A 26,105-nucleotide genomic window follows, 5' to 3' on the forward strand; every position below is an offset into this window, starting at 1 on the left:
TTATTAAAATCATAAGTAGACATGCTACACGGATCACTAAGTAAGTTATATTTGATGATGAAGGCTTTTGGCTGTGGTGCATATGTCCTGAAGTTACTGCTAGTTACTGTGTTTAAATCCATGTTCAAACTTTGTCACTACATTATCTGTAATGTACAATAAATTTTTGTAAAGATCTACAAGTCCTCAAGTAAAACACAGATATTACTGAATGTGACGGTATTAGGTGCACAACAATTTCTGCTAGACAAAGTGTCACAAAGTATAAATATTCAAATAAAATTTTAATCTTGGGTTTACAAAATGCACCAAACTGAAACAGACCTGAAGACCCTGATAGAGGATGTTTAATAACTGCTGAACATGATAAACATGTGAGTGTATGTGGTCATACATTCTGTATGAACAGTTTGCTCTTCTCTCGCTATTTTTTAAAAATCGTTTATCAATCATCATAAGATGTTACATAAACACCTCAGTAACCGTGGCGTAAGAGCATGTCAGGAAATTCTCTCCACACTGCGGTCTGAAGTAGAAGAGTCTGTAGGTGTAGGTACCAAATCCGTGCTGCCTGCCAGATCCCTATCCCTTACTTGTCAAATAGGAAGTTTTGCGTGTCTCATGTCTCTTCGTTCTGTCCAGTTAATATGGTGTGCCTCAGGGGTCGATCTAGGACCCATTTTGTTTTCCTTGTATCTGCTTCCCCTTGGACATATTATCCATAAACATGGCATTTCTTTTCATATTTATGCTGATGACACACAAATATACTTGCCCGTCAGATCCACAGACCCTGGAATGCTGAGTTCACTTAACAACTGCCTTTGTGAAGTTAAAAAATGCATGTCAAATAATTTCCTCAAGCTGTACTCCGACAAAACAGAAATCCTGGTCATTGGGTCCCAGCAGATGGCAAATCAAATACTGCCATCTGCTGGGTGATCTGTAAATCACATTAAGCCTGTTGCAAATGTGATAGGGAAGGCAACAGGGGTTTAGCGCTAGGACCCAGGTAAAGGGGCAGAGTCTATAAATAGGGAAGGGAAGATCACCTGGTCCTTTCTTTCTGCAGTCACACACCTGAGGGAGCAGCTGAGGCCAGCCTTTGTTTGGTTCTTGATTGGGTAGGCTCTATTTTAAATAGGTTTTACTTTTAAAAATGTGTAAAATCTAAGGCTAATAATGCATTTCAAGAACTAGATCTTAGAATAATTTGTAGTTTATTTTATTAAAGAGAAGTTGAAGAATTGTTAAAAACCTGTTATTTATTAGACTTCGTGGTGGTGAGGGTCCAAAGCTTGGAGTGATTGTCCAAACACATCAGCTAAAGCACAGGTATGTGTAAGATGGTTTTAAACAAGATTTTAGCCTTTTTTTATATGAATGTAACAGGAATATTTGAAAATATAGATCCCAGTCACCTGCATGCCTTCAACGGCGGGAGGGGAATGTGTTTCTAAGTCAAACAAGGTATGATAATTGTTACATTTGCTTATGTTTCATGAAATGTTTCTTTTAAAGTGTTTTTGTATCTTACTGTGTTTTTGTTTGTCTTGTTTCAAATAGAAGTTATTAGGAGAGCCAACTGTTTTTTCCCACCGGTTAGTTTTATTGTGCTCACACTAGATCCTTGAATGGGCCATATTTTGTGTTTCTGGCTGTGTTAAAGGGGGAAACTGAAAGACAGAGTAACCATTTTGCATGGGTGTTTTGTGTAATTGGTGTGTAGCATGCAGATAGTGTTTTTCCATAGTATTTGGTTTAATTGGTTTGAGTGTGTGGGTTATTTCCTTATTTGTTTATCAGTTTGGTTATAATTTGTCGGTGCTCAATTCTACATCAGTTTCCCTGGTAACGCAGTCTAGTTCTGAATTGTGTTTTTCTTTTGTTTTGATGTAACAAATAAACTTTATATTCCTATACTGATATAGTAGCCTCTGGTCCAGTTTGTTCTGGCACTTGTGTATGAAGCAGCGTGTGGTTTACACAAAGAACCTTGGTGTTTGGTTTGATAGTAATTTAAATTTCAAGCAGCACACCACAAAGCTTGTTCAAACATGTTTTTTCAACTTAGAAATATAGCAAAATTCGATCTATGTTAACTTTTAAGGACACCGAGACCATTTTACACGCCTTCATCTCATCACGCCTGATTTATTGCAACAGCCTTTTCACTTGTTTAACCCAAAAATCTATTGATCGACTCCAGACTGTCCAGAACTCAGCTGCCAGGCTTTTCCCGAGGAAATCAGGTCATCTGAGTCAGTGAACTCTTAAGTCCCTTCTTAAAACATACTTTTATAGGAGAGCCTTTCCCGATCTTATTTGACTTTATTTTATCCCTTTATTTTATTCTATTTTACTAATGTTATTTTTATCTTAAACGTGTATTTTAGTCTTTTCAATGTTTTCATGCTTTTATCTTGTATTGTTTTTGTATTATTGTCTCTTGGGTATTATTGTCTTTACACTTGTTAAAGCACTTTGTAACTTGTTTTTGAAAAGTGCGCTACAAATAAAGATTATTATTATTGCACATGCGCAAAAGTGGTCTTGTCTGTCAAGATCTATATAGTCTATGGTCAAGAGTCTTTTTGGGGGGATTTCCATTGCTAAACTAACGGCTATCGCTACCAGAGAGGCAGCATAATAAACTCCTGTCTGTAGGCCGACTCGACACCGTCCCGGATGAGGCAGATGACCGTTGTGTCGTCAGTAAACAAGATGACAGATGGGTCTCCTGTGGTGCAGTTGTTGGTGTAGAGGGAGAAGAGCAGTGGGGAGAGCAGACACCCCTGGGGGACGCCAGGGCTAATAGCCCGGGTGCTTGATGTGATGTTCCCCAGCCTCACCTGCTGACTCCTCTCATTCAGGAAGTCTGTGATCCTCTGACAGGTGGAGGCTGGCACAGTGAGCTGGGTGAGTTTGATGCTGAGGATGTCCGGGATGACGGTGTTGAACGCCGAGCTGAATTCCATGAACAGGATCCTTGCATATGTTTCAGGATGTAATTCAGTCCCAAGTTGACTGCATCATCCACTGACCTGTTAGCAAGGGGCCTGTAACATCCTTCAGGTGGGCCAACACCAGTCTTTCAAAGGAATTCATGACTTCAGATGTCAGTCAGGACGCCGGTAGTCATGTAATCCAGAGATGGGGGTTTTTTGGGACCGGGATGACTGTGGAGCATTTGAAGCAGGAGGGAACTTCACACAGCTCCAGTGATCTGTTGACGATCTGAGTTAAGATGGGGGCCAGCTGGTCCGCACAGATTTTCAGGCAAGATGGAGAAACACCGTCTGTGTCAGGAGCCTTCTTGATCTTCTGCCTCTGGAAGAGGTGGCTCACGTTCTCTTCACAGATCTTGAGTGCAGGTGAGGGGTCAGAGAGGGGAGTGGGAGTGTGTCAGAGGGGGAAGGTGACTGTTTGAAGATGGTGTTGGAGTGGGGGAGAGGTGTGACTGTGGGCTTTTCAAACCTACAATAAAAGCCATTCAGCTCGTCTGCCAGTTTTTTATTACCAGCAGTTGTTGGGGTATGGTCTCTTGTAGTTGGTGAGTGTCTGCAGGCCTCTCCACATTGACGCAGGGCGTTGGCTGCAAAGCTGTTATTTAGCTTTTCAGCATAGCACCTCTTTGCTGCTTTGACCTCCTTAGTCAGAATGTTCCTGGCCTGGTTGTACAGGACTCTGTTCCCACTTTTGGTCGGCACACACATGTCCTCACAAAAACTGATGTCACAGTGTCAGTTAGTTCGTCCAGGTCAGTGGCTGCAGCCTCAAAAACACTCCAGTCAGTGCAGTCAAAGCAGGCCTATAAATCCGGCTTTGACTCGTTGGTCCATCTTTTCACACTCTTTATAAAATGGACAGGGACACTTAATATGCTGTCTGTACTTTGGGAGTTCATGGCAGAGGTTTGCTCTTTTGAACTCACCAAGAACTATGAGCAGGGAGTCTGGATGTTTTTTCTCCACGTTAGTTATCTGGTGGCCAGGTGTAGTAACGCCTCACTAACACAGGCCTGAGGTGGTCCAGACAAATGGGACCTTCTTTTGTCAGACATCAAGCCTGACCGACCCAGCATAAGGAGTGATGTCACAGGTTCAGGAGTGCTGGGAGGTCCAGCTGACCCATCAGGGCATCTGATTTTGCATAATATAACTAAATTGGTTGGTTGGTTAAACTGAGACCTTTTTGCACTGGGCTCTCTTCAATTCACCTGATGAATGTCTGCTCTCTAACCAACAAAATGGACGAACTGCTTCACCTCAACAGTACTAACTCGGACTCGGATCTGCCGCCCTCTGTTTCACCAAATCCTGTCTCACCGAGCGCATCCCGGACAGCGCACTTCACCTACCGGCATTTAATCTCATCCGCATGGATCGCTAAAGGGAGCTCACGGGAAAAACAAGGGGAGGCGGACTCCGTTTCTATATAAACGAAGGTTGGTGCACAGATGTCACAGTGTTGGAAAAATCATGCAGCCCTCACTTAGAGACATTATTTATAAACTGTAAACCGTTTTATTCACCGCGGGAGTTTTGCTCATTTGTCCTGCCAAGAAGCATACCGTTCATTCTTCTCTGTGGAAAGGGGGGAAAGGAGGGCCCGTGCTCATGCTGCGGAGCAGAAGGTTTTCGGTTCGATCCCCAGCTGGGACAAAGATGGTTTGTAAAGCAGGTGCAGAAGATCGTGGAGGAGTAGAGGTGAGAAGGTGTCGGTATGGACAAGTAAATTCTGAGAAGGTATGACTGTTGAACATAAAATGTGTTCTCTTTAATATGTGCATATATACACTGTATATATATATATACTGCAAATGAAAAAGAGCACTGTTTGTAGTTTTGTGTTTCATCCATCTCCTCAGACTGAGGCCTCCAGCCGGGCTCCAGCAGCAGCAGCTCTGATTGTATCGACCAAATGTGCTGAAATAGCACAAGATATCCTTTCTGTTGTGTTAACCTCAGTGAGATCATGTGTGCTTAAACATAGTCACAGATAGATGCCTGTATAACCAGCTATCAGTTTTTATTGATTTATTTTAGGAGGCCTGATTGAGCAGCAGATGCCATCAGGGACTGATGGTCTGGCTTTCTGATCTGGTACCTGAGGACAGCTGGGAACTCCTCCTGGTGTGTCAGATCAGCTGATCCAAGATGTCCTGCCTTCATGCCGCGGACTTCCTGTGACACGAACAGCACTCCTGGTACTCCATGCCCATGAAGCACCAGCGGCGGCGTCCTGTGGCAGCCCTGAGCACACTTCTTGACGACTGGAAGTGTTTAAGCTGACAGTTTGTTAAGTGCCAGCTGTGTGTACACCCTGTGGTATTTTGTTCTGTGAGATCTGTAAGGGAACTGGGCTTAAAATCTGATAAACAGTGTGTTGGAACTTGGATGAACGTGACTGAAACAGAGAGATAACTTGAGAAGAGTAAAGGTGAGGATAAGGAGATGCTGTCATTAAATGCTGGGAAAGCCAGAAACTGCTTAATGACCCCAAACACACATGAATATGCAAAGATATGCAAATCTGTGGTTTAAAACTTCATGCAGAGCTTAATCTCCAGTTGTGTTACTCAGAATTGAGCTTTTAGAAATAGTCATATTGCAATAAAGGCTTACAAGAGACCTGAAGTTTCCGTCTGCGTCTCATCTTTGAGTATTGTTTGACGAGTTTAAGTTTTATGGACTAAAGAAATGTCCCATGGCATGGTCTTCAGAGAGGCCCTGGACAGCCTGAGCTTCGTGGCCCACTCCAGCATTCAGGAGGCCCCCAAACACACATCCTGTTGACAGCAGGAGCTCATGTACAAGCTTCATCAGAGTGTGTTGATCGTATAGAGTGATAACAAGTCTGCAGCATTAAAGCTCTGATTACAAGATGATTAATGCAGCTGACAGATTCAAATAATGTTAGGTTTGAGCACGATGCATGTTAAATCTTACTCCCAAGTGTTGCATTAAACGTCATGTTGACATGTCAGGAGTTGTGTAATGCTTCAGATATGACCAGGAATATTACAGCTTCCAAACAAAGTGCATGTTTATTCTTTTATTTGAAACAGACAGGCTGGTGAACATTGTGGAGCATTTAGCAGCAGAATAAATATATAATAAATAAATCATGATAAAAAAAAAAAAAAAGTCCCCTATTGTCCCTTTCCTTGGTCCTCTGCTCGCTGCCTCCTCATCTCCTCCCTCCAAAGTTTGCCCGCTGGCAGCCGCGCAGTATGACACACCTGCGATGCGGGTGTGGCCAGTGTTGAGCCTTTTGGGGTGGCCACACCTGCTGCAGGTGTACTGCGATATCGCTGCGAGACCCCTGCTGCAGCAGCAGCCTCGGCAGCCTTCCTCTTCCTGTATGCCGTTGTCCTGGGCACACGCAGGGCTCCAGGAAGAGGAGGAGGCTGAACAGCAGGGGCCGATGTGACTGTGCCACCCGGGAGGAGGAGCAGGAGCAGGGAGAAGGCCACCCGGAGGAGGAGCAGGAGGCCAACTGCTGGATGTTCCCGTCTACTCCTCGTCGGGGATGTCGTAGTTAAAGGGCTGTCCTTGTCCCACCTGCACAGAGGACAGCCCTTTAACTGGAGGGAGTGTATGGTCAGCAACAGCTGGAGCAAGGACGACGCCAGTTCCCTGCTCCAGCACAGACCTCTCCCTCTTCTGGCGCCGAGAGAACCTGGAAGACAAACAAAGGCTGTTTAGTTTCTTAGCTTTCACCAAAAGTTCAGACTACAAGATTAACACACAGCAACAAAGCTTAATCTGAAACTCACCACTGGGACTTCTTCCCCTTCGCTGCCTTGAACCGCCCCTTGGGCTGCCTCACCCGGAGTCTGGGAGGGTCAGCTGGATCACCTGACCCGCCTGCTGCCACCATATCAGGCTCGAAGACGGTGGGGTCCTTCACATAGTCTCGTCCACGGCCTCCTCGAGCGACTCAACGGCAGTGGCCTCGTCCGGAGTGTCAGGGTCCAAAGCTGATATCCTCAAGCACTCTGCCCGTCTGCTGGTACAGGAACTCCATGCCGATGAGCTCCCCTGTCACACAGCAACAACAGGAAGGATTTGTTAAATACGCAGCAAGTTTGGTGAAGTCCTTAACCACTAAAACCACCACTGTAGGAGTGCAGAGGCGCCACCTGGCCCTCAGCTGCAGTCGGTGGTGCAGCTGCGCGGTCCTCATTCCACCTCACCAGTCCATCGGCCAGGAACGCCTGGAAATGCTTCGCTTTAGCTCGGGTCCCTGAGGAAGTAGGTTGTGGAACAAAAATGTAATTACTTGTGCATGAAGTGTGAATTCAGAATATTTAATCATCACAAGACACATTAAGGTACCTGGGATGAACCCGTTGAGGTGGAAGGACTCCAGAGATGTGGAGCCCCTCGCGCAGCGGTAAACCAGCAGAATGGAGGCGGGACATTGAGAATTTGGAACAAATCCGCGTCTCTCATTGGATGCGCAAAAGTTTGATACTATGAAATTGGTAAGATATTAACTGGATTTCACTCAACAGCCATGGGATCAGTTGTTTGTCTTTTATTAACCAATCTTTGGTGGGCAGTAAGCAGTTGAAAAACCTCAAAAGAGAGATGACAAATACAAGTTATTATCCGAGTTGATAGCCAAAATAAAATTATTCACATTTAACTCAGATAAACACATTTCTGCCATTATAAGTTACAACGTTTCCAATTTTAAAGTAAATGTTATCCAAATAAATACCCATAATTTTAAATCCAATGATCAGAATTAGTATATTTTTAGCCAAATTCACATTTTAGCCAAATGCAATACAAATTTTTAGTAGTAAAAAAATTCTATTTACTTTCTAATCATTAGTTTTAAGCTGTATATTTCTAGTAAAGAGTTATTATAAAAGGTATCATAGCCACACAACTAGATATGTTGGTATTTTAATTTTCAAAATGTATATTTTCTTATCTTTCCTTTTCCCCACTTGTTTGATAAAACCAAACAACATTTGAAGTTACAAATACCACTGCAAAAAGTCCTATCAAAGTCAGCAAGAGTTAAGAGTCTGTGTTTTACCAGAGCATCATTAGCACTGCACTGCTTAAGTCAATCTAGCCAAAATATGGCCAATATGGCGCTTACCGGCTGTCCTTCAGTTTTGTGGGGGGCTTGGTCTTGCACAATCACTTTAATGACAAAGATCAAGTTTCCTTGGTTTTGTGGTGCTATAAATGCTCCTTCCACTGCGGTCTAAAGACAACAACAGAGCCAGCTACTGGCACGCTCAGATTGCCTGGAAGATTTGTTCCACCTGGTTCACCACTGATTGAAGGGGAGGAGGGGCTCCCAGGCAGTTTGTCAGCGCAGGAACAAATAGAGCCTTCTGATTGGCTGTCGGTTTTCCCGTGGCCGGGACACGCCGAGACGGATACTGCGCAGCGACTGGAGGGAGACCAGGGAGGCGGGACATCGCCGGGAGCTACCACTGGATATGAAATTGGAACATATTGGAACATTTGGAACAGAGATAACAGAAGAGCCTCAAAGAAGAGAGGAGGCAAGAAGATAAAGGTACATAAGAAGGCGGACTGAGCGGTCGCACTTTTTGCAGGCCATGTAAATTGATTTTTAAAAAACCTTCAAACTATCAAAAAACCACTTGTCACTGCCACATGCCCCAGGCACAAAGTATTTAGAGCAAGCTAAACCACTTTTAATTTTCCTGAGCTTCCTTCAACATGTACTGTATCACTATGGCTGGAGCTAGCAACGATCATGGCTACTAACTAAGCATGTGATGATGAAGAAATTGATTTGATGGAACAAACCGAAGAGGTTTGCAGTTCTTCCCCAATTTTTTTATGCTTTTGGGCTTTGAACAGAAGAATTGATCTCATATATACAGTATTTGCAATCAAATCTCCTGTCTGTCCCCAACATTACAAAGGTCCTGCTACCTTTATCCTTCTGGCGGGTCGGTATCTATAAAGCCAAGTGCTTATAGTCCATATTTGTGCTGCGGATGAGAATACTGTACCAACTGAGTCTCTGTCACTCTCTGTTTGTTTGAGTCCTGCACAGGGGCGTCGCACAAATATCTGGGCCTTGTACATAAGCATGCTCTATTAGCCCCTCCCCACATCCACGGCAATTTGTTAGTATCTTTGTGGGCCCTCCTCACATGAGGGCCCTTAGCCTCAGACACCCCGAGTCCAATACCCCTGGCCCTGCAAGCACAATACCAACACCTGTCTCTCTCCCTAGTTTCTCCCTCATGTCCTCTTTTCATTCAGTTGCTCTTCCTGAGGTTTCTTAAAATTTTTTTCCTGTTAAAGGGCTTTGAGGGAGTTTTTCGTTGTCCAAAAGTCTCCCCTTAGAGAAAATGTGTGATTTTTGACATTGGGCTATAAAAATAAAACTGATTTGATTACTGAGATCATCAAATTAAATATTTATAAAGCATATTCAAAAACATCCAGAGTTTGCCAAAGTGATGTACAATTAAATAATATCAATTTTAATTTACTTAAAGAAACAGACGGAATATTCTATCGGAATAATGGAATAATATATCCTGGCCTGAGTTGTTCTGTACTTTGAATGTTGTTTCAGTCTGTTTCCTGTCTTGTCTGGTTTTGGTCTGTGTTTGTAGTCTTTTTGCCTTGTCTGTTCAGTGTTCTGATTCTTGTTTCAGTCGGTTTACATGGTTCGGGGTTCTTGTTCCATGTCTTGTGTTTTTCTCTGATTTCCTCTGTTTAGTTTATTCTTATGTTAACAGTTCATGTCATTCCTGCTTTCTTGTCTTAGCTTTTAGTCCTGTTTCTTTCATGTCTGTGTGTAGTCCTAGTTCTGTGTCTTAGTTCTTAGATCTGTTCTCTAGTTCATCTTTTCCCGTTTGGATCGATCCTGTCTTCTGTTTCATTCATCCTGGTCTGTGTATCTGTCCATTTAGTCCGTTCTCCTGTCTTATTTTGAAATCGTCTGTGTAGGGTGTTTGTCACGTGCTTGGTTTTGGTTTAGGTCTGCATGTCAATCTGTTTTGTCCGTGTACTTGTTTGTCCTGTGTATTCCGATAAGTCTGTTCAGGTGTCTGTTTATGGTTTGTCTGTGAGTGCTGTGTCAGTTAGGTACATTTATAAGATTCTTTTTATTACTTAGAAATCATTAAAAAAAAATTCAAAATTCTGTTTCTGTTGTGTTTATTTTTAAATTAGTTAATTATGTGGATACCCTACAGCAAAGAGTAAAATGCCACACCTGACAATATGGAATATTGTGTTTTTTATGTCATGTTATGTAATGCAAATGTAAATGCTCCGTATTTGTATAGTTCTAGTCTTTTCGACCACTCAAAGCGCTTTTTACACTACATCTGCATTCACCATTCACACACTAAGTGCTCAAACAGAAACTAACATTCACACACATTCATACAGTGGCAGAACAGCTGCCAGGGGCAATTTGGGGTTCAGTATCTTGTCCAAGGACACTTTGACATGCAGCCTGGGGGATCCGGGATTGAACCGCCGACCTTCCGATTAACGGCCAACCTACTCTACCTCCGCCACGAACCATTTAATTTTAGTGGCATCTAGTGGTTAGAGTTGCAAATTGCATCCCCCCTCCCCTATCCAAGCGAGTTGTATAGCTACGGCGCCTGAGACAGGACAAAGATGTCCTCTGTGAGATAGCAGAGAGTTGCCAGTCAAGAAATCAGGTTGCATTAGATTGATATATTATGAAATTATTTTGACTTGATTATTCAGTAAAAACATATGCTATAGTGAATATTATTGTCACTTGTTCATTAAACAACAGCCACATCAAGAAATGAAGTGCTACATGATGTCTCATACTCCTGTAATACATTATTTTACTGTACTGTAATCATACTTTTTGTTACATCTTGGGAGGGTTGGCTCATCTGGACTAACATACCAAAGTAAATGAAGAACATCTCAAAAAACGATCACATCTAGTGCATCAAGTATGACCACTGAAAGATAACTGAAAAATGTAAGCCTCGCTGTTTCTGCACCACAGTCCATTATAAACCACATAATACATGAAGTTTAAAAAGGCATTGTCAGGTGAGGATCAAGGCTCCTCTCGCTTTGCTTAATTAATTAGATAATCAATCTGCAAATCTTACTGTTGAGAATATTTCTTAAGTGTCTTAATTGATGTAACAGGGAAAGGTAAAACAGGTCTAGCTTAGAGTGTTTCTGACATGTATTTCTTACATGTACTTGTCCTTGTCAGGAAGACAACAATAAACTGATTAGTTAAGAGACAGTAGCTCAGGCGTCAGGCTAGCAAATATCAGTGTTCTTGATTGATTTACGCTGGGTTGATTGTCCCAGCATAAATCATGGCGTTGGTTGTGGCCCCCTGGATTTTACCTATAAATGTAAGTATTGGATTTCAACTCACTTCAAAAGCCACCTACACAAATGTAAAAAATAACAAGAGGCATAAAAATCTACAAGGGATAGTTCAACTCCATATTAAACCCTACGGATTAAGAATAGGATTTCATTAACCATGTTGTGTACATAAACTTTTGCAACATAGTGTATTTCGGATCTTCACCAAGGGTCACCCTGAGGTGGTCTGCTATCACTGTGAAGTGAAATCAGTCAGTGGAAACAGGAGGTTTTCTTACAGGAGGTACAGGAGGTTACTCCGTGTATCATTAGCTCAACACAACAATCCAACAATTTAACTTAACGTTAGCTAACGACGGTTCGCTAACCTTAATTCACTTCGACCACTGCAGTTGGTCGCCTCGATAAACAACAAACTATGTCAAACTGATTACATAAAGATATGTTATGGCTAAAAATACGATAGGCCTATTTATTATACCTTTATGTTGAGTGTTGTTCAGTGTTACTATCTGATGGCGCCCTTACTCAGTGTAATACCCCAGATAGCAGCTGACTCTGGGCCGAATCCGCCTCCAAACCGGCAGATCCGTGTAACAGTCACGCCCGTTTTACTGTCCCGTTCCAGATAGTATTATATTATATTATATTATATTCATGTAGTCTGTGTGCACTCAGGAGTGGGCGTGAGCATCCATCAGTCGGCGGAATCATAATAGTTCTGGCCCGGACTCGTCGGAACGAGCGTGCGAATTGTTTCTTTTTTTCTCTTTCGAACCGGTTCATACCGGACCAGAAGTCAGGCGGCGGAATCGTAGTTGTTCTGGCCAGGGGCCGTCGGAACGAGCGCGCGAACTGTTTCTTTCTTTGGATCAGTTCGGACTGGAAGCTTTGTGGAAAGAGTTTATAACGGTAAGTTGAACGATGTTTCAGTCAAACAGTTTAGTGAGTTTAGTGTTTTTAATAGCGGTGTAATGCTTGTTAACATCATTAACATCATCACATCGGAATGTTTTGACCGGGTTTTAACTTCTTAAAATGGCTAAAACTGTTGAAGAGGCATTGGCTAACGTTAGCTTTTTAGCTGGACAAGCTAAATTAACCGAATGAACGGATAGTTAAGCTAGCTAGCATTAATAAACAACTTTGTGTGCAGCTAGCTTAAAACATTAATGCTGTTTAACGTTAGTTAACTTACAACGTTGTTGTAACGTTAGTTTCCAACAGCACCAACTGACAGCACCTGTCTCCTTTTTAGGTTCAGTCTTTTCTTCACCCCTGGCTGAGAGCCCGGGATTAATAGGGTTAGTTAAGTTAATTTAAGTATTTTTTTCTGGCTTTGATTTGATCTTGGCTATAGTTGAGCATAACGTTATAAAGTTATGATAGGTAAGTTAAGTGTTTAAAAAATCAAAGCCATCTAAAGAAGTTGGAATTTTCATCTGACATTAATCAAAACGTAAATTCATTATGACAAATAAGGTCTATGGGCGGGAAATCTCCTCTCTCCGTGTCTTTTCATTGACTTTGTATGAAATCACACTGCGGTATTATGGTTGAGGAGCAGTTCCTGATTCATTCTGGATATTTATTTGGGGCGTTTTCCGAGGGATATAGTGTGCTATGTTAAGCTTACCAAGTGTTTACCCTCAGATTTCTGTCAGGAGCTGTAAGAAATGTTATTTGTTTTGTCTAGAGGCTGATGGTTCTCAGTAATTCATCAAATTTTACAGTTAAAAATTACAATGAGGTTCATGATATCAGTACACTGAGATGGCTGGCAGTGGTACAATCAGCATTACTCATTCTTTTTAATTTGCCTCACATTTTTTTGTTGCACGCTTTGTACATAACGTTACTACCACTGGGGTTTTTTCTGGGTTTCACATGACTAGTTGGAGTTGGATATTGTATTTGGCTATAAAATCTTTGTTATTTATAACATGGTCACGGAAAATGGTTAAAATCTAAATGGCTGGCAGTAATCATCTATCAAGACAAACTTATCGCTTGTCGCTAATTAAAACGTTAGAGATCTCGTGTGTCTCCTGGCTTTAGCTTTATATGTAGAGTATGGTATCATGAATGTGCTATATATCTTCTCATCTCTCTCAGGGAGAAAGCAAATCTTACTTTCTTATATCATCATTACTAATGGTACACTACACTATGCAAGACTGATAGCAATGTCAATGTATTGAGCTTTTTAACTAAGCCACACTGTTGCTATTATTAGAGTTTAATACTTCTGCATTCATTTAAAAATAACACCTGTGTCATAGGTGTGTGGTTACTGTACGGTTACTAGAAACTAATCACCTGCACCTGCAAGTCAACTGGAGTGAAGTTTCTTGTTCCTACAGTTGTTAAAGACAGAAATGAGCTGTAAAATGTGTTTATTAGATTGAATGTTAGTTTGGCAATTATCTACTTTGTTTTAAGTTTCTGTCCTCTCTTTTATTCTTCAAATAAAATTTAAAATGTGTATTTTAAATAAAATTTAAAATGTGTCACTCATCCGTTCTATCACTTTCTTTGTTGAAATTCTGTGTAGGACAAATAGAAACAGTCTTTGTAACAGAGTGTAACAGTAGTTTTGACTGTCCATGCTTTTTAAATTCAAAAGAAAAAAGTAATCGAGTTTAAAATGCAAGGAAAATGAAAACATAAGTAAAACAAGAAATCTTAGTGTACCTTAGTGATATACAAGTCACTATTTCTTATACATTATATAGACCAGCTCCTGCCATAAGTTCTGTGGTTGAAACTATCCCAGTAACCCTTTGGCTTCTCAGACAGAAAGGGTATACTTTCACTGTTATCTAGTAGTAGGATCCATAGCACTTGGTGAGTCATGCACAACATCTGATGGTAAAAATTTTAACTATCGCTTTAACAAAAAAAATCATATTTTGTATATGTTTTGTGGGTATAGATCAAGGTTATGAAAGAGGCCAGAGGTGGTGTGAATCCAGGCCAGAACTAATAAATGGAGCTGGCCCAGTGCATTGCTAAAGGACACCGGCCCGGGTCCGTTTTACAGATCTGGCCCAGAACTTATGAAGGATCTAGGCCAGATCTGGGCCACATGATTTTTGCTATCTGGGACGGTAGTAAAACTTGTTACGCCCTGATGTGATGTCACTACGCTCTATGTAGCGCATGTGTATGGACAACAGTGTTCGCTTTCTTAAATTTAATGTGCCTGTCAAAGAGGCTAAGGAGAGATAATGACTGAAGTCTTGCTTGACATCCGGATGCGTTGATGGGGTTGCGCACAACTGCTCAACACTTTATGTAGGCTACTTGTGTTTAACGTTGCTTGAGCTAAGTGTTCGTTGCAAATACGTGTATATTTGGACGGTTGACATTGTTTGCCCTCCCAGGAGACAGAAGTAACGTTATGTTTAATGGCACAAATCCACAATCTCCTCCTCTCGGGGTTTTCTTTATCGGACAGAATTCTATAGAAACACAGCCCTGGTTTGTCTCCTCTTAGATTTGTGCATCCGTTTTCACGACAACAAAATAAATGTATCCCTTCTAGTTAGGGACCGTCTGCAGTGCACATACAATCCATTTTAAGTGAATAACGTTTTTGTTTTTCAACATAGAAATTTCAAACCACTGCTGATATAGACAGCGACCACCCTTAAACATTACACAGCAGCAGCTGCATAACACTGGTTTGAGATTTCTATGTTGAGAAACAAAAGTTATTCACAATTAAAGTAGATCTTATTGCACTTTGCAGACGGCCCCTAACTGCGCGCGCTCCCACCGCAGGCCGCTTTTCGTTTTCGGAGATTTATTGGACTGCAACAGGTAAGTCGAGCCGTTTATATTTTCAGAAAAGAGGGGAACGAAGTCCAGGTATAATGCTGTAGAAGCCAGTGTTGTTGTCTTACTGCTGAAACTCCGCTGTGTGGTCCAGATGTTCTGGATCGGGTTATTTATTTAAAGTGAAACCAAAGTTTGTCGAGTTCTCAGAGCAAAGACTTCCAGATATTATAATAGCTTTCTGAGGGAAAATGCTGTTTAAAACGATATAACATTTATCGTCTGTGTCAGGTTCATCAGATGCTAGATGATCTGAAATCTAGTTAACAGTTTAGAGACATCAGTGTTTTGTTACAGCCAGTAGAAGGAGCGTTTCCTGAAATGTAGTCTAACGTTACAAGTTTCCTTGATTAACCTCGTTCCTGAAGGCGAAATTTATTAGCCCTTTCATGCCTGCATTTAAAGTTAGGCTAGCAACTCTAAAATCTTTTAAAATGTGTTTTTTAAATTCGGATTAAACATCGGCTGTGAAATTCACTGTCGAGTCAAAGTCCATCAGATAAAGTTCCAGTGTAGGCCTACACACCAGATTCCTGTCAAGAGGTCTTTCCCATTTTACAGCAGTCAAGCCAGTCTGTTTTTCTGCTGTTTTTTCTATTTAACATAAGTTTCAAATTAAAAGTGAGCTTCTGCTGAACATAATGGGCCTTTCCGGAACTGCTTGCTACTCCGCCCCATTGAGTGCCATCCCAAACCAATGAGGGCAGACAGGTAGTGGGTTGTTAAACCCTCTGATGCGGAGTCAGCACCGATTCTAGCTTGTTGAAGGTGTGTAACACCCTTTGCTGCAAGATGGGGGACCTTTCTTTCAATTTGCGTTCCCGTGTGACTTTGCCGGTTAACATGTAGGATTTTTAACTTCCTAAACTACACTAACATTTCATATCACCATTCACAGGTCAGTAATGTAGCCCAAAGGTTAAATTGTGTTTAATAAAAACAAATGATCTCGACTGATAGACAATACAAAGGTTGTTTTATTGAACCGTATTCATACACAGGGAGATTAGGCTACATAACAAGCAACAAAGGCATTAAAGAAAAATAGTTGGCCTAAGTCTTTATATATTTGTAACCGAGCGGTTATAAGTTCGCCTACACGTTTGATGTGACTACCAAAATAACAACACGGAGGTTCCGTTGTCTGAACCAAGACGGGACATCTTTATTATTCTTTTTTTTTCGTCTCTTGCACATTGTTGAACCGGAACAGCATCACAACTTCCGTTTCTCCCCCACTTCAAAATAAAAGCCTCTACTCCACAAAGTAGCTTACATACCTCCCCCCTTACAAAAAGAAACGTCCTCGTTTCAGCAACACCACTAACAACAACAAACATGATAACAGCAGCAGTCACTTGGTTGCCCAAAACACACCCCAACAGAAAATTTGACATGGCACAGGAAACAATATAATGCATGGCACGCACACAAAAAAAACACAGTCCCAAAGTATGCCCCACTAATCTCTACCGTATACCAGAGGTGGCTGATACACACTAGCGGATCGACACACCCAAGCGAAATGAACCACACCAGCGAGGGAATGCATTAACCCACATAACCTCAGTACATTTTGGCACTGCAACATGGAACCCCACTAACAGGTGAAAACCATTACTTATAAGTGACAAAGTCCTGGAAACGAACCGGCCGGTTCACCACTCTGCCGGCACGGGAAACAATTCGCTGTGGTTTACCAGGGTCTCTAACACAAACAGTCCCAGAACCACCAGGGGCCAGAAGCTCCTCCGCCCCACTCCCCACATCCAGCAGCCCCTCATCCGACAGTGAGGGAACGTGAAGAGGAGCCGGGGGGCTACACGAAGAACTCGGTGGCCTCAGTAGAGTGTAGGGTTTCAGTCTATCATAATGGACCACCTGCTCCTGTCCAGCAGCGGTCAGATGATCTCCAATACGATAGGTGAGTCCCGGCTCGCCCTGAGAGTCCAACACAGCCAGCACCCTGTAGGGGCCCTTCCAGTGGGGAGCAAGTTTCATGCGGTCCTCAGTAGGATTGTGCAGCCACACCAGGTCCCCCACTGAGTATGGTCGGTGGCGGGCAGCCGCATCATGGTACAGTTTTTGTCTCTCATAGGCGCTGGCACCCCACTGCCGTGCACCACCGAAAGCAGTCTCCAGCCTCCCCGTCAGAGAGGTCACAAAGTCAGCATAAGAAAAAGGTAAGTCCGAACGCCCAACCTGAGAGGGCACCAAAACATCCACGGGGACCCGGGCTTCCCTGCCGTGAGTCAAATAGAAAGGGGTGTAGTTGGTGCAGGCATGGACAGATGTGTTATAGGCAAAAGCCACATGCTTCAGATAATCGTCCCACTCACCCCCACATGCGAGTAATGACTTGGCAAGCTGGTCAATGAGAGTCCGATTAAAGCGTTTGACCATCCCATCAGATTTGGGATTATATGGCGTGGTGTGTGTCTTTTTAATCCCCAAACGTTGACACAGTCTCTGGACAATCTCCGACTCAAATTGCCGGCCCTGATCACTGTGAACAGCCTCGGGGATGCCATGAACTAACACATAGTCCTCAAACAAACATTGCGCTACCGTTTGGGCCGTCTGATTATGAAGGGCATAGAGATTCACAAACTTGGTAAAGTAGTCCTCCACCACTAACACATATCTGTAACCCTTTGAAGTCACTGGCAATTCCAAAATGTCAGTTGCCACTCTCTGGAAGGGCCGAGTTACCTGGGACCCCCCCATCGGCGCACGCCACTTAGGCACAGGGGCCCTGCGGGTTTGGCACGGGACACATTGCTCACACCACTGCCTAATGTCCTTAAACATAGAGGGCCAGAAACAGGTTTGCCTTGCACGTTCCCATACCCTCTCCGCTGAGAAATGTGCCGCCGCTGGGCCTCCAATAAGGTGCGGCAACACCTCCGGCACAAGCAAGGAGGGCACAACCACTTGACACTGAGCATCCCCCGTGAGAGAGGAATTCACAGTCCGGTAGAGCAGTCCATTCACAACAGAAAGGCGAGGATATTCAGTCCATAATTTCCTAAGCCACCGGGAGCTACCTCTCATCCGCCCCCGAGGCGGTCTGGATCCACTGCTCTCAATCCACTCCAATACCCTACCAACGTCTGGATCAGCTTGTTGCAATTCTTTCATGCCGGACCCATCGTGTGACAGCGCATGTATAAAAGACAGTTCCTCTGCTTCACCGCGTGTGTCCCCCTGCTGCCCCCCAGTGTAACCGAGCGGTTATAAGTTCGCCTACACGTTTGATGTGACTACCAAAATAACAACACGGAGGTTCCGTTGTCTGAACCAAGACGGGACATCTTTATTATTCTTTTTTTTTCGTCTCTTGCACATTGTTGAACCGGAACAGCATCACAACTTCCGTTTCTCCCCCACTTCAAAATAAAAGCCTCTACTCCACAAAGTAGCTTACATATTTAATTCTCCAGACTATAGCCTATAATGCTTCAATATAATGTATGATTTATATTGAAATGGTGTATTTGTGAGTGTAACATTTTTCATACAGGCTAAGTTAAAGAGGTTCAAATATATGGTCTTGTCTTTACACTGAATATCAATCTTTTCATAAAAGAATATAATATTTATTTTTGTAAATATCTAAAGTCATGTTCTTAAAGAAATATTCAACACAAACACAAAATGAATGACAAATGCTTTCAGTTTCGTTATTGCAAAAAACACACTTTTCCTCAACATCAATATCCTGAATCTTAATACCACTGTTGTTTATTTGATACACATTTTATAGCAGCGAGTGCACCTGTAACGTCACATCCTATTTACGCTGGGGAGTGAGTTCATCCGAAAGTTGTCCGCTATATTTAAACCGTATGCGGGTTAGGGAGCTCGATTTGGCTGTGAGGGTGACTCTGACCAGAGTTCACTCCATGTCGGAGTGGAAGTGGCGAAGGTCTAGTTTCGGAAAGGCCCAATGTAATCGGTGTGGCCGAAATGATTGAATTAATGAATAATGAAAGAAATGCTTAAGACAACACAAGTATCTAAAGAATACAATTTTCACAGAATGCTTACGAAATTCAGACCGATGTTTGGAGAAAATCTTCTGTTTCCATTTAATCATTTCACTTCACAGTGATAGCAGACCACATCAGAATATCCCTCAGTGAAGACCAGAGCTATTTGATGGAGGTTTTAAAACTTACAGCCCTTAATAATGTCTATTTCTGCACAATTCAGATTGGCGTTAAAATCAACAATTTTTTTTTTATCTGAATTTAACCAGTTTTAGATGGATGTGAAAAGAAAACCTCTTGTTTTCACTGACTTATTTCACTTCACAGTAATAGCAGACCACCTCAGTGTCCCTCTGTCACTGTGGACAGAGCTGCACCTACACCTAACTTAGCCAGACTCATTCCACCAATTCACTACACAAATGCCCATTATACTGCTACTGATACTGCCAAAATATTTTCTTGTAAATTTACGACTTTATTCTCGGAAATGTAGAGTTTTTCTCAGAATATTACCCCCTCCTGCAGCTCCGTGTTTGTTTTATCTACATTGTCCCAAATAGCCTACACCAGCCCTATCCAGTTGGTGGCCCGTGGGCCACATCCGGCCCAGAGGCAATCTCCATGTGGCCTAGCATCCATCTTATATATGACAACATAAGTAAACTAGTGGGAGTAGCTAACGATAGCTAACGATAGCTAACGATAGCTAACGATAGCTAACGATAGCATGTGAAACTCACATGCTGTGTAAGGCTGCAAATAATGATTATTTTTGTAGTTCACTAATCTGTTAATCATTTATTCGATTAGTCGACTAGTCACGATTATTTCATTATGTCACCCCCTAATTAAACCATTGAACTAATATCTTTCAAGGGAATTACTGATCTTCAACACACAGCCGAACTAGCTAATGTTACCATTATGTGAACAAGGTTTACTATTTAGAATGAATAACAGTATCAACACCAGGGGAAAACAGTGAAGAAGACAAGACAGCATAGGATACTACTATAATTCACTGATTTACTGTTGCTCTTAACGTGTTTGCTAGCACAACTAAAGGAGCGTTCTCTTAGCCAGCATCATCCATGAGACCTCAAAACCAAGAATGCAAAGAACTGTGAAGAGGCTGCTCAAAGATAACAGCCAGGTTTTATAACCCAAAACAATAAACTCATAATCTGATTTATTGCCAAGTAGGTTTTAACTTTAACTTTTAACTTTATAACAAAGATTTAAAAGCAAGTACTAAAACCACAACTGTACACTAACAATATTAAGGTCCATTTAGAATAATAAAGCAACAGTCCCTTTTCATACTCTTTCTGTAATTTATTTTTCGAATGTGCTTGTAAGTTTTATAAGTGGAGAATGTTCTGTAGGCTACATCACGAGCCAGATGTTCCTTGCTTTACTTTAAAATGACCATTAATGTACTGAGATTGTAACGACAGAATAGCAGCGGTACGATCATTGAAACTATCTTATAGTTGTGGCCTTTCCTCTGTTGTTGCTGCTGCAGTGGTCTGAGTAACTGGGACCAGAGGGCTCTGCGGGTGTGACTGGCCGGCCGGCTGGCACGACTAACCTCACGAGCGCTTGTGTAGCTTCTCAACCCCGAAAACATTTGAGCACACTTTTGATTCGCCATCAACTTTTGTAAAACTTCCAATATTCAAGTTCGTCACAGTTGATTTCTCACCTCAAATCTCTCAAAAGTGTATTTAGTGACGAAATAGCATACAAAAAAACGTTCTGCTGTTAGCCTCTTTCTCTGTTGGTTTCCGCTTCTCACATGAATGCTTCTTCTTCGTGAGTAGTCTTACAGTCAAGCAGTCATGGCAGAAGCGATACTGCCCCCAGCACTTCCTGTAGTGCATTGCAGCTAGAAATGAACAACCAGAAATGTTCTTAATCAGAAAATTGCTATCTCTGCCTTAAACAGCATCTTTGTAAAGACGCGTCAACAATGAAATTTCATGTTGACGTATTTATATTATCGACGTCGTCGATTACGTCGACCAATCGTTGCAGCCCTAATGCGCTATACCAAAAACCGCCGATCCAGGGCTCAACAATAAGGACTGCCTGTGTTGGACCGTGACTTTAAATGACCCTTTTTAAACTATGTGTAGTCCTTGGTCCTGCGTGTTCTTTCATGAAGCAATAGGAGAAGATGTTTTTGGTCCAAGTTAATCAGTTTTATTACAAGTAAATGAGTAAAGCTTACAGAGCTCTGGGTCGATCTTCCTTTCTCTGACAAACAACAAGCTGTCAGCTGCACCTCTCCAAAAAACACACACATCAGGTCTAGTTTAATAAATGATAAATCAACAACTACATCACAGGTCAATATAAGAAAACACAATAACTTTGGTTACCCTGAGTAATACAAAAATCATACTATCAGAATCTCTCACCTGACAGGGGCGAGGCTCAGACCCTTAGAGCCCCTAATGAGAATGGAACCTGGTGGTGCTGAAACAATTTATCAATTAAATCGATTAATAACAACAACATGCAAGAAAACAGCAACTCTAATGTTACCGTCCGTCCACCGTAAAAATGTCGCCTCGGCAACAGCACGACGGCTCCCGATCAGAAAGCACCCGGTGTTCTGCCAGCGGACCACAGACAAGGTAACAGCAACTTTAGCATTTAACTGAAATCATGATTGATTGTTGAAGCCAAAGTAAGCCGCAGACCTCAGCTGAAAATGTCCTTTGTTGTTCTTTTTTGGGCCGTGAGTTGGAATCTCACAGTCAAGAATTAACAGGGGGGGCGGGGAGCTGCACCTTTTCACTCACTTCCAGCTCTCTCTGTAGCTCAGACGTTTCCTGCTACCTGCGTGTACTAATCCATCCTTCACACAGATTCTTTGTCTTTATAATTGCCATCTTTATAATAAAAAACAACAGCTTCGTGTGCAGGATCGCTCATTTCTCATTTCACGTGTGTTTTCTTGACAAAACGTGGTTTGGAGACCAGAGTCAGGTGACACAGCCGCTGTCAGCTCGTGTAGTGTGTAACCCCCTGTCACGATCAGTCACGTAGTGTGAATTGAAAAGACCAATAAATATCTATCACCTATAAAGGTGCACAGGGTTGATCCCGTTACCGGAGGGGGGGCTCCGCCAAGCAAAAGTACTTCTTAAACGACGCATCGATGAATTATTGAAATAATCTACAGAAGCTTTGAATAGTAAAATCATCGTTAGCTGCAGCCCTAGTAGCATGCATACAGTGCCTTGCAAACATGTTCACTAATTGGTGCTGAGTATAAGTAGGTCTACTAGAGAGGAGCTGGTGCAGAGCGGAGCGGGTCAGTCAAGGGCGTCACTTTGTGTTGAAAAGCGGAACGGACATAAGGGCTCAGATGAGGGCTGTGATGGTACATTTGAGTAATGAGACGTGATGCTGCAAAAGATTTTTAACACTATTTAGATTAGATATTTGATGCAGAAATATATGCGCTGGTGTGCCTCCCCCAGAAGATTTCGAGCATTAAACTCGTAATTTCCTACATTCTGGAGACATTTTCTGCTCCAATTTACGGTGGAAATGTCTTTTCTAATATGAGGGAAAACTACAGTCCCCTCCAAAAGATGAGTATGAGACAAGAGTTCAGAATTTCAGCTTTTATTTCCTGGTATTCACATCTAGATGTGTTAAACAACTCAGGACATATCAGCGTTTGTATTAGACCACAGCATTCTTAGGTGAGCAAAAGTAAAGGAACAAATAATCTTGAAGTAAATAACATTTAATATTTGGTAGCATAACCCTTGCTTGCAATAACTGCCTCAAGTTTGCTTAGCAGTTAGTGTAATCTCTACATGGATATGTTTCTTTTCTTTCAGGTGATGTCCCGGTCCCCTGATTTTACTCTCACTTCATCCCAAATCTCAGTGAGAGGACGTCTTCAGCCCATGAAAGCGGTGATTCTGCTGTACAAAATGATGTTTAGAAGAAAACCTCTGGCACCTGCAGCATTGATGGTAAAATCATTTTTATCAACTTGCATAAGAACCCGACAGCCTAGTTACAACATTTCTGCATTACTTCTGCAATGTGCCTAACTGAACTGGAAACAACCTCACAGTGCCACGTGGTGGACTAGCGGACTGGTACTACAGCAAGCTTTCATGGCAGCAGTTCATGCATCACTTTACTCCTTCTTTGTTTAAATGTTTTCCTTTATGATTATGTGTCTCTAACATCGACAAACATTTCAGTGTCAAGAAAAGAAAAAAGATTTTAGGTTTTCTGTTCATCAGCTCTGCTGAGTGATGAGCATCTGCTCTGCCGTTAACCTCTGTAACAGAAGAAAGATGATGTGGTGAAGGTGAAGATGGAGCTGTTTAATAGTACTAGTGGGAAAGTGGAAAGTTCCTTTCCAGTGATAGGATGAAGGTGGGGGTTGTGCACAAAAGAAAACATTTCAAAGCAGTTTTGAAATGAAGAAATACAAAATAAATACACTGAGTGAAAAGAGAAAATACATTCTACAGTACATATGGGAAACACTGGTGTTCCTTCACCTTAATGATGATAAGAATGTAATATTTAAACTCTCCTTTTACGTGCCGGTCCACACGATGACTTCACTCTTATGACTCTGATGATACAAATATGACCTCATTAACTCTCACATGACTTCCTGCTGGTGTTTAGGGGAGTGGGGGCCATAAACATATAGGCAAAACTGGTATAGATCTTAAAAAGGCAACTTTTAGTGGTAACCCGGAGATGCAGACAGGTAACAGTAAACAAAAGGAGGGTGGATGAGGGTGCTGCGAAAACAACAAACCAAGTTAAAATAAAGAGGTCCTCAAAAGGAGGCCTGTACCTATCTATATATTTAAACAGGGTTAATTCTTGCTACAAAAGAACACAAAGAGCACAGCACCCACTACACCTGAGGAAAACTAACTCAATATTAAACAAAAATACTAAGTGAATTTCTCCACTACACACAATGTACAGCTAACAAGCAAAGTACACAAGTCAATACAAGCAGCACACAAGTCAATAGGCAGTGACAAGCTGCCTCGAGCAACAGGTGGACTCTCCTTATGAGTACGAGGTAATCAATGTGGTGACCAGCCATTGGTTGAGCGGGAACAGGGGGAACCAATGGGTGGGACTGAAGTCAGCACCCCAGAAACCAGGAAGTAGGCGGGTCTTCTTTCCACAGGGACACAGCCTACTTGGTAGAGGTGAGACAGAAAAGGGGAAACACAAAAGTGACAGCTACAGCCGTGACACTCACCTGCAAAGGTTAAATGATGGGACCTCCTAATGTTATAGTAGAATCTGTACTTTTAGCTGATGTGGTTTTATTTAGTATCTTTTGGACCTCTAACTATCTGGCTGACTGAAATAGATCTACACAAACACAAAGTGCTGCTGGTTTCTATCTGAGTTTAGTTCAACAGCTTCTATCCATGTATTTGATTTGCAGTTTGACTTCATTTCAACCAGGCTTCACTGAGACAAAACCCTTTTTCTTTCTCTTCACAGATACTTGTGATGAATGTCTTGAGAGGACACAGCCTCCCATGTCATCGAGGAGAGTATGAGATAGGGGAGGAATGCTGCCCTGTTTGTCCTGCTGGTAAGATCCAACTGAATGTTAAAGGGATATTTCACTTAAAATATGGAGTCTTTTTCGTTTACTGCCAGATACCAACAATAATTACCAGAATCAATCACTCCATCAGGGCCCACAGTTGGTGCTGTTTATGTTTAGAGGTTTCATGTATCTGCGAGTTTTATTCCTTCAGTGTGACTCTGTAGCAGACAGCAGTTCACTTTGCAAAGCTCACAACATGAGCTTTACCCTCCAAGATTTAACTCTTTCATTTAATAGAAACATTATATTACATTAAATTGAATTGTTCTTTTGTTTTCAACAGGAAGTCGAGTTAAAACAGATTGTACAGAGTTCACAAGTACTTCCTGTCTGCCCTGCACTGAGGGAACCTTCATGAATCAGCCGACTGGACGTAAACAATGTTTCCCCTGTTCCACCTGTGTTGCAGGTAGGCTTCTGGGAATAATTCCAAATCATTGTGTTGTGGAAATTGTATCTTGCTGGTGAGGGATTGAGCAAATAATTGAGTAACAATCAACCATTGCCTTTGAAGAATTTATTAATAAAAAAGAATAAACAGAAACATACTAAAACACATATACAGCTGGTCCAGAGACCGCTTCGGGCGTCTGGCCCCGCGCAGAGGTTTGCATAATCATTTACACAGTCTAGGTTTCTACGTTTTGGGGAACAGAGATCCTCTCCCAGCCTCTCCCAGGAGAGGAAAGGAACAACAAGAGAGGGAAAAGACAAAAATAATCTCACAGCTCTGACCTAAACCTAGTAAATGTGGACGGACTAACATAAGGAGTATAGAAGAAGGAAAGGTTAAGGATAGACACAATACATATATATCTATAAGACATAACGACAATAGTAATAATAATAATATTAAAAGTCATACATAAAAGATTAAATGTAAGGACACAATTTTCTGCCATAACACAATGAAACTTAGAGCCTGGAGTTCAAAGGCAGTAACTTGCGTATTACTGCAAGTTCCACTGTTAAAGCTGTGGAACAGCTAAGGAAACTGTTGAAGATTGTTTTGACAATGTCATTGCATAGAAGCAGAGACTCATTTTGATGAGTTTACTACACATTACTGATTTTGCTCTGAAAGTGATGAACTGCATGCAGAAACAAAGACCTTGTGTGTTATGAAATACTCTGAAATACTAAGTGAAGAAATGTTGTGTGTCGCAAAAGGATCATTTTAAGAGTAAGCCACAAGACATTCAACATCATTTATTTTGCAGTCGATGTATTAGGCTGTTAAATTCAGCTGTATTTTCCTCTGTG

General features: G+C 42.0%; 1 protein-coding gene and 1 long non-coding RNA gene across 10 annotated transcripts in view; one reads left to right on the top strand and one right to left on the bottom strand.

Annotated features, from left to right (window-relative positions):
- Positions 1-6,145: 6,145 nt before the first annotated feature.
- Positions 6,146-8,434, bottom strand: LOC119904910. The gene is made up of 5 exons (XR_005444754.1): positions 8,125-8,434; positions 7,344-7,586; positions 7,148-7,251; positions 6,782-7,046; positions 6,146-6,684 (listed from the first exon to the last, which is right to left on the bottom strand). It is a non-coding gene; the product is annotated as an uncharacterized LOC119904910 (long non-coding RNA).
- A 6,654-nt stretch (positions 8,435-15,088) lies between these two features.
- Positions 15,089-26,105, top strand: part of LOC119905741 (tumor necrosis factor receptor superfamily member 14-like) — a 67,910-nt gene continuing 56,893 nt past the window's right edge. For 6 of the 9 annotated variants that reach the window (XM_038723030.1, XM_038723031.1, XM_038723034.1 and 3 more), the window contains exons 1-4: positions 15,824-17,392; positions 23,068-23,205; positions 24,731-24,824; positions 25,126-25,251. In XM_038723030.1, the coding sequence (XP_038578958.1) occupies positions 17,258-17,392; positions 23,068-23,205; positions 24,731-24,824; positions 25,126-25,251 (493 nt within the window). In that variant the 5' untranslated portion in view covers positions 15,824-17,257. The other 3 variants (XM_038723032.1, XM_038723033.1, XM_038723036.1) reach the window with 3 other exon arrangements.

Source organism: Micropterus salmoides, unplaced genomic scaffold (assembly GCF_014851395.1).
Source record: "Micropterus salmoides isolate LMB-PRFRI ecotype aquatic unplaced genomic scaffold, ASM1485139v1 Ms_hic_scaffold_16, whole genome shotgun sequence".
In the NCBI taxonomy this organism is placed as follows: Eukaryota; Metazoa; Chordata; class Actinopteri; order Centrarchiformes; family Centrarchidae; genus Micropterus; species Micropterus salmoides.